The sequence below is a fragment of the Leuresthes tenuis genome, unplaced genomic scaffold (assembly GCF_036924035.1).
Source record: "Leuresthes tenuis unplaced genomic scaffold, fLeuTen1.0.hap1 SCAF_24, whole genome shotgun sequence".
Taxonomy (NCBI): Eukaryota; Metazoa; Chordata; class Actinopteri; order Atheriniformes; family Atherinopsidae; genus Leuresthes; species Leuresthes tenuis.
The window spans coordinates 15,760,023-15,768,941 of NW_027325378.1; the positions used below are offsets into that span (position 1 = coordinate 15,760,023).

General features: G+C 40.8%; 1 protein-coding gene across 1 annotated transcript; it reads left to right on the forward strand.

Annotated features, from left to right (window-relative positions):
* The first annotated feature begins 300 nt into the window (after positions 1–300).
* On the forward strand, positions 301–8,357 carry ropn1l (rhophilin associated tail protein 1-like). The gene is made up of 6 exons (XM_072378641.1): positions 301–383; positions 888–1,020; positions 1,830–1,953; positions 2,503–2,664; positions 3,255–3,427; positions 8,198–8,357. Exons 2-6 carry the CDS (start codon positions 890–892, stop codon positions 8,307–8,309), a joined length of 702 nt encoding a protein of 233 aa, XP_072234742.1. The 5' UTR covers positions 301–383; positions 888–889; the 3' UTR covers positions 8,310–8,357.
* The last annotated feature ends 562 nt before the right edge of the window (positions 8,358–8,919 follow it).

An 8,919-nucleotide genomic window follows, 5' to 3' on the forward strand; every position in this document is an offset into this window, starting at 1 on the left:
GAGCTTTCTCCATGAGGACCATCTTAGGAATTAGTTTAGAAATGGCTTGAGTCTGAAGCTCACAGTTGCTGTATGGTGTAACAAGCTATCATGTATTGTCGAAGGTAAAACTGCTAAAAATTTACAGCGAACTGTTCTATATATATATATATATATATATATATATATATATATATATATATTTTTTTTTTTCGTGAGGACGACGGTAAAGAAAATAAATTTACACCAGGGGACGGTGTTCGCTACGAGTCGCCACACGAAGAAGAAGAACGCCGTTGCTATGCGACGAGGAAGCTGCCATATACACAGTAACAAGAAAAGATTAACATCTTTCAAGCTCCCACCGGTCTATACTTTATCTTTCCACATCCTTCACGCTTCAGGTCAGGTTCGATACGGTCTTGAACGGGTAAATCGCGGTAGTTCACACGTTGTGACGAACAGTTGCGAGCTTTCGTCTCGCAAAATGTAAAATAAGTATGTCACAGGAATAAACGCACGCGTAAATTACATGGGTCATTTTTAAATGGTGGTAAATATGCTTTGCTATGTTTAGTGATGTAAACAGACATGTTGTTTCAACAGAAACAAACTGCCTGTTTGTGAGTTTATGAAACCTTTTAACACGTGTGCCTGCTTCGTTATTTTTCGTTATTCTCTTTAGATAGAGAGATCCAGCAACAAGACTTTTAGCCTGCATATCTGCTAGTTTTATTTATTCATTTTTTTTGTGTGTGTGTTACCTCCTTATTGCTCTCAAACGTGGAGAGACCCTTTATAGGGTAACTAAGCTTTTATTATAAAGGCGCCGTCATATTTCCTCTTGGATTGTTTTTGTACCCTGTGTCAGCTACAAACTGGACTATGTTGCTTTGCAAATATTGCAGTCATGCCTGTTCCGGACACATTCTACTGTGCCCAGCAAATTAACATCCACCCCGACCTGCCAGACATTCTCAAAAACTTCACCAAGGCGGCCATCCGAACACAGCCCAAGGATTTGCTGGTGTGGTGTGAAGCGTAAGTCTTAATCTCAACAGTGGTTCGGGTCAAGTGTAGAGATACATCACACTGTGTTTCATTACAACCCTTTTCCTTTGAATAAAACCACAAGAAGAGTCTCCAGGCAACTTACTGTATGAAAAGGCAACTCCCTTTCACCTGTGCATGTCTTCTCTTTGTAAAAGACTGGCTGTAATTAGATCCCAGAGGCTTCCATGCTATTGCTGCGGTTAAACTATCTGACTCTGTAACAAAGACAAAGCATTCCTGAAATGTTCAGGAACTCTTTTAGCCCTTAAGGGTGTTTTATATGTTGTGCTCTTGTACTGGCCAGTGTAGCCTGACAGTGCTCTCAGCAAATTAGTATAAATCAAAAAACAAGTTTCACGCCTCCGTGGTAACAAGATGTATATGCTGAAGTAACACCTGGTTATGGTGCCTCTGAGGGATGCTGAAAGGTCATCTTGCCTCTAACTTCAGAGTAGAATACTGATAAAATGAGATGAACACCAGTGTAGATCGGTGAGTTCGTGTATATATATATATATATATATATATATATATATATATATATATACGAACTCTAAACTATAAAAAAAAAAAAAAAACTACAGCACACGATCATTTATTTAGCTTACATTATTCATGAGAGGTCATTAAGTTGAACAACGGGCAATTTCTGCCTCATTTAACACGCTCCACTTTTACCACTTAATTCGAATAGCAGGCTTAGGAAGCAGGTCAGATGAGTGAAAAGCAGAATAAGACCAAGCCCAGTGTTTAATAAGCTCCATGTGTGCTGCCTATGTGAATGTGTTGTATCGCAGATACTTCAGTGCACTGGCTAAAGGAGAGTGTTTACCTGTCAAGGAGAGGCTGGAGATGAACGTTGTCACTCAGAAGACTGACACCGGGTTGACTCCAGAGCTACTGAAGACCCTTCACAAGCAGGTATTCATCATTGGAATTTTCTTCAAGGAGGTGGTGGGAAAAAGATTTTAAAAGATGGTGTAGAATTAGCACATTCTAAACAGACTACTTTGTGAGATGGATTATTTTATACATTGTCATGTGTAATGATTTTTTTCCATTTCAGTTAATTTGCTCATTTGCTTACTCGTATACTGTTTTGTATTTGTGTGTGTGTGTTTCTGAATATTGCAGTAGGTCTGCCAGTGTGGATCATCAACAGTGCATATCATTGTAAACCTACTTTATTTCACCTCTAGTATTTACTGCCATGTTGCTGTGGTGGATCCATTAAAAGAACTGGATAATTCCTGTTTTCCAACAGACAAACACTTACACTTGTGAGAATGCGTCTCTTTGTCTTTGTTGTGTTCTTAATTATATCACCTTCTAAACTGTATTCATGATAGAGAATCCAAAAAAATCAAAGAAAGGTCTCTTTATTCTATGGCCGCAAATCTCCACCAGCAGCAAAAGCCTACTGTTTTCACAATGAAGCCTCATAACTCTTTCTTCTCTACCCAATCATAGCTGTCCCCTCAAAAAACATGCAGCGAGCAGGAACTGCAAACCAGATGGAAAGGTCTGTGCCTTCCCATTGATCAGCTGGAGACCCTGCTGTCCTTGGGCAGCTTTGACTCTGAAATCGACTGGATGGAGTTTTTTGCCCTGGGCTGCAGTGCTCTGGGAGGGGTGAGATGTTACATAAGGCCACATATAAATGCTAATACCACTTCATACCACTTTATCTGAAGCTGAGGCCAAAGCACAGCTGGAGAACGCCGAGCAACTCCGCGTTCGTTCATCTCGCAGTCTAGTCTGGTGTGTAGACGAAATCCAGACATCCACACTCCGGACTTCTCACACTGCGGTCTCCCAGGCTCCAGCATAAGTGCTGCATAAATCTCTCTCTGATGAGTTAGATCTTTGTTGTGCTGTTAAGCCCGTGATTAAGGTTCAAAGAACCACACAGAACACATGAGACAGATCAAAGAGGCCTTCTTTAAGCACGAGGAACTTCGTAGAACATGTCTTAGTATCTGCAAAAGTAAATGCAGCAAAGCATTAACAACTTAATGTGCTCCGTGTGAGCAATCTATGTTTGGGTGCAGCTGTGTTCAAGACTGCTGATCCCGTTAACCACATGAGGGCAGTCTTGTTCTATGTTCACTGAGCAGCTTGATTTATTTTTTTCTCTTTGCTGTCAGTGAGTTCTCATCTATTCGCACTGATTGCTACGTGCACGTATCTGTTTTTGTGTTTATATCTTGCGTCTTCATTAGACCCTCATGAGCACTCTGAAGTTTGCCTGCGAGATCCTGACACACGATGAGGAAGGCGGTGCTGCAAGGATCCCGTTTGACACTTTTGTCAAACTCTACACCTACTTGGCTCACCTGGACGGAGACTCGCAGGACCACATAGACAACTTCCTCAGCAGTCTGCAGTCACAAGTGTAAGTGATCCTTTTGTTTGTGAAGTGTTTGGGAAACTCCTCAGTTATATAGCTGTCAATCTTGCAATAAGCAGAGTGGGTTTAGTGGTTGGAAAATTAAACAAATTCGGCCTCCCCTCTTCCTCTATTGCAAAGAGCTGAATGTACTTCATAGCTCATTTAATTTATTTATCACTGGATTCAGCTCCAGTCAAATCACCTAAAAAGCTTTTAGTCTTTTGTCGATCACTGAGATGAAATGATTCTAATGGCAGTTATACATGTTATATACATTTTGTAGCTTTTTTTTTTTCTTCAATTCTCTTGAGCTTGTCCTTGAGGTAACTAACGAGTTACCAAGGGTTTGTGCTTGTGCTTCCAGCAGTACATGTTCGATAGATTCACAGTGGAACAGTTAAATAGAACCGCATTTCCAAACATCCTGTTTAATCAGGGGGAGACAGTGCCGAGGTAAAAATGGGGCTAAAATTATAATGTTTCATACTTATAGTGAAAGTTACGCAATTTTCCATAATGGTGAACAAAACACTTTTTCCCCCTTTAGTTTTATAGGTGATTATTAGATCGATTATTTATTTTTTAGAAATTAAAGACAAATATACATTATGTCATATTCAGGCCTGTCTTACTACAGTCTCATTGCATCTTTCTTTTGAAAGTGTCTCCCATTCTCTTTTTTTAATGCCTAAGTTGGATATTAGACAAGACTGCGCAACTCTTTTGGTGTTTCTGCAAAGATGAGCTCATTTCCCTGGCTGGGTCACCTCCCAGCTTTCATAGATTTTTGTTATAGCCCCCTCTGAGTTTTCTTTGCATCCGTTTTAACCTCCTCAACCCCTCATTGGCTTTTACATTATAAACAGGTTTCTGCCTGTCCTAATCATGTCCAATTACTTCAGTATCACAAATACCACGAGGAACACGAACTGAGGAAGAATGAACTCAGCCGTGTCATCACAAAGGGTCTAAAAATGTGGGTGAATTGGATATTTCAGCATTTTTCTATAATACATTAACGAAACACAAACTATATGAATCTGTTTTGCCACTGTAGAGAAGTGTGTATAGGATCTAAGTTATGAGTCTGAAACGTAAGGGAGCTCTATTTTTACTGAAGAAGGCTTAAAAATAAATTAAAACCGAGGGAACGCTAACAATGTGTTTTTTGCAGTGCTGACTTTGGACATACAGAACAATGCTTTAGGTTTGCTTGATCCAACATTTCTGCCAGTCAGTATCATTTGGCTGGAAGCACACTGGCAGGTTATGAGCTCCATCAAGTTCTCCTGGTCTTGATGATGTGACACTGTGATATTTTCCACTAATGTCACTGGTGTCTCTGCCTGACAGCAACAAGCAGAACGGCTTGATTCAGGTTTCCAACTTCTACGTGAGCAGGAAATGTGGGAAGGAGAGACAGTAAGCAATGGAAGAAGGAAGGAAGCAATGGAAGAAAGAACGTGGCACTTACCTATTAATAAATGACCCAGCTAATTCTCCCTCAAGCAGTGTTGTTTCTTTACCAAGAAATGGTCTTATTAATTGTTAGCATTAGACACAGTGACCTGTTATTAATCATTGTCCTGCTGAGCTCGCTGCTAGTTTGAGTCAGGTTAAAATGTTTTAATGAGGAGCCACAGAAGCACAAAGCTGCCTCACACAAACTGTCAGATGAAGTGTGTGTCTGTGTTTTATTCTCCTGTTCCCTTATGTCGGGTTTAGCCCAAGTTCATTTATCATGTGCACAACCTATCAGCTTGCAGCCTCACCACATTTGGTCTCACTGCTGGTCTATTCACTCATCCCAGCAGCTGAAAAAGCAGGGAGGTAAAGAGATCAGCACCGAGGGCACAAGAGCATGAGTTTGTGCATGTGTCAGAGGCTTTTTTTCACCACTTTATGCAATATCATACACTGGCAAGAGCACATGCACATCCAGATGGGTTTATCACACTACTCAAAAAGCACAGAATCCCCCCTTCATGTAAGAAGGACATTTTCAGCCTGGTTAGAATGTTCTTCATGTGCTTTTTACATGTTACAAGGATTTCTATAGTTGCAGCAAAAGGTGTGATCAACCGACATGTTCTCTGTAGAACATTGGAGGAATCAATCTTTACCCGTGGGGTGGGGCTCCACAGCCAATTTGCATGTGCTGTGAGGAGTTGATAAATGAGATGTTGTCGCCGGCCTGTGAAGAAGCGACTTGGTGTGTTTTGCTCTTGTTGTGCAGACCTGACATTTACACTCACGGCTGTGACAGCATTAAATCAGATTTTGTAAGCGTTCACGTCTCACCCAATGATGATGAACTACCACAGAAGAAGATTCATTTTATTTGAAGACATCGCAGTATCGAATAAAAAACCGTTAGAGAGGATGTAGGCCTGCAGTCTTCATTTTGAAAGGCAGCTGCTTCCCAAACTTTACCCCAAAACAGCTCGGTATGAAAACAAAACTAATGAAGTCTCACGCAGGTCCCACTGAAAATCTGCTTGACACTAACAAATGCGAGTAGATATGCTCATTGACTGGAGTTTTGTTTTTATTATCATTGTTATTTCTTTTATTTTTGATGTGTTTTCTCTTTGTGAAGAGTCCTTGCGCTCGATTTTGATGAGTCGGTCATGGCTTTAGCCAGCCAAGTGAGCTGGGATCTGCAGAGCCAGCTGTAGAGGTGTGCAGCCGTTGCACATTAAGGCCACGAGAAGGCTTTGTGACACGTTGAGGTTGACCATTTTGAAGAGCAACAGGGAGTTTTTAGGAAATTAGTAATTGCTGGGGCTACATTTCACGCACCCGACCTCTGCGCTTCATCAAAGCATTATATGATAAAAAAATAACACGAAGACGGTTTCTTCTGTCAGAAACTCCCTTTTCTTATTAACACGTTTTCTCCTTCCTCTATCTCTCTCTCACACACACACACGCGCACGCATGTGCAAACGCTCACTCGATTATTGCGAGTCACTTTGGAAGTATTTCATCAGGCAGGACAGGAAACAGGATCAGTGAGGATTCACATTACAGTCACGGTTGGCAGTAGGTTTCAGGGGTGGAGGATGCAGATGCACACACACACCCTGAAGCTTGCCTCTTGAAGGACTTCAGCTGTGTTCAAGTTAAAGGAGACTGGAGGGGAGGTGGAATCCCTGATAACTGAAGTCTCTCCACCCATGTGACACAACACAGAAGGAATGTCGTCAAGGCTGAAAACTCTGATCTCCCTGACGATCAAAGGGAAATCATTTAAGCTGTGTCTTGAAAGTAACTGATCAGTCATTGTAATCTTCCCAGAATACATTCCTAGTTGGAAGATTCTGATTTATGTCAACATGTCCTATTCAGGTGTCTGCAACAGAGAGACTGCGAGTTTGTTGTAGAAAATGTTAGAAATGATTGAGAAATCATGCAGAAAGATCTAGATAAACCAACCTGAACCACAAGGTTAAGATATGAATGAACAGTAAATTGTCAAACAAAAAGAGAAGAAAAAAATAGATTCGACTGATTTGTGTTTCTTTTGCAGCAGCAGCAGTCTTTGCGGAAACATAGAAATCTTTTGAGGAAATCAGGACTTTTGTGGTTTTAAGGCCATAGCTTCCTTTCCATAGAAAGTCCATGATTTGGTTCTTCGCAAAGATCTGAAGACTACTGTCGAAGCAGCTCAGTATCGATGCAGCACTGAACAAAAGCGTGGAGAATACAGTACAGTTTGTGTGTGTGTTCACTCAGATTAAGTTCAAGCTACCGTTTGTTGCTAGTACAAGCATTGGGAGCTTTTGTACAGCTCCAAACTGTTGTGTGAGAGGTAAGCGGTTTTTCTTTCTTCTTTGTTTTTCAACTTTCGCCGCAGGGTATATTAAAAACAGAAAGGAAAAAAATGTGATCCTCTCTGCTGGAGTGACATATCAGGCTTTTGTCCCCCCCCCCATACTCTTTTGCCACCTCTGCACGTCTTCCTTAAAGCAATATATCAAAAAATACCAGTCTCACATGGCAAAATGTGACAGTGTGCTAGCTCAAAGAATTCTAAACCACTTAAACTTGCTAATGTGCATGTTTGGAGACATCACTCGCATGAAAGCACGTAAACCAGAAAAGTAGATCATAATCTGTCTTAATGCATATTTTACTCAAACAATCTCCCATGGACTTATCCTGACACCTTCCAGCCTCGACCCATCTTCATAGAACTTCTGTTGGCTTATCCATAAATGTCTAAGCAACTCACATTTCTTCTAAGATGGAGCAATAGTCACATTTACAGCTCCCATGCTGAAAGCCCCATTGTTTTTAGGGTGTTGGAACATGGAGACGTAGTGATGTCATCGTAAAGATGTCAGTGCTTTAGGAATCTCAGCTCCAGGGTGGACCTTGTTGCGCAGCTTTTAATGTTTTTCCAAGCTCATAACACCAAATCTACAGGGACTCGACGAAACTTGCAGGGCAGTGTGAAAGAGGCAGGAGAAGAGAAAGTGGACACAGAGGCTCCCTTCTAGTGTGCCTCTGTGTATCTGTTGTGGAACAGATTTCAGGGTAAGAAAAAGGGAAAACATGATTCATGCTGTATTCTGAAGCTGCTTAAGATTAATATTTTATCTTTCTCTTAGAATTATTTTTCCACTACACTGCATGTAAAATGATTATAAAAAATACAACGACTGAGAAATTCACACTTTGCACTGTTTGTATAGTTGTACTGAAGGTGTGTGTCTGAGATATTTGTTATTGATGTCCAGCATACTTAAAATACACTGTGTGTTCCAGGGAGCTCCAACGTGGGATGATAAAGCCTTTGGACTTTATCCATAGGGATGATATGGACCCAGCTCCTTCTGGATCTTCCCATTTTGCCAGAGCAACCTCAAGGCCTGAATAGGACAACATGTAAAACTGGAGCAGTCGTCTCTGCTAAACAGCGAGAAAACAAAGCCGAATCCAGAGAGTTCTGTTCGTGCAGTACGAATGTGGCACCAAAGTAATGTATTGTTGTGAATGGTGTAAGCAGTTAAATGTATCTCAGCCGTTATGTATTCTCTCTTCAAACCCACCAGACTCCTGTCAGAAAAGGTGTATTTTTACCAGGCAAATCAGTTGCAGGTGTACCACTACCTTTAGTAGTTAGTTTTGTTAGTTCTGACCCAAACACTTTAAAAGATTAAACTTTTGTGAGCGGAGAAAAGAGCCACAACAGTTTCAGGGCCCCATCATTGAGGACTGCCTGACAGCAAAGAGGCAAAAATATTCTAAATACAGCATTAAATGCAAGGTTGCTTTATTGTTTTGTGGGGAGAAATTGCTTTGTGTTAAAGGAACGTCTGCATTTGATAAGACATTACAATCACAATACTGTACAAAGCTCTTGAGCCACTCCTCATGTTTTATTGTTATGTATATTGCCAGGTAATCAGGAAGTAGGTGTAGCAATTTAATGAAATGTGCAAGCATAAATGAAAAAACAGCATATAAGGCAAAAACTGAGACATTTC

Excerpts from the sequence above, each read along its gene's own strand:
- ropn1l (XM_072378641.1), top strand. The coding sequence starts at position 890 with ATGCCTGTTCCGGACACATTCTACTGTGCCCAGCAAATTAACATCCAC. Across the intron at positions 1,021-1,829 it reads TTGCTGGTGTGGTGTGAAGC|ATACTTCAGTGCACTGGCTA; the intron begins GTAAGTCTTAAT and ends GTTGTATCGCAG. Across the intron at positions 2,665-3,254 it reads GCTGCAGTGCTCTGGGAGGG|ACCCTCATGAGCACTCTGAA; the intron begins GTGAGATGTTAC and ends CGTCTTCATTAG.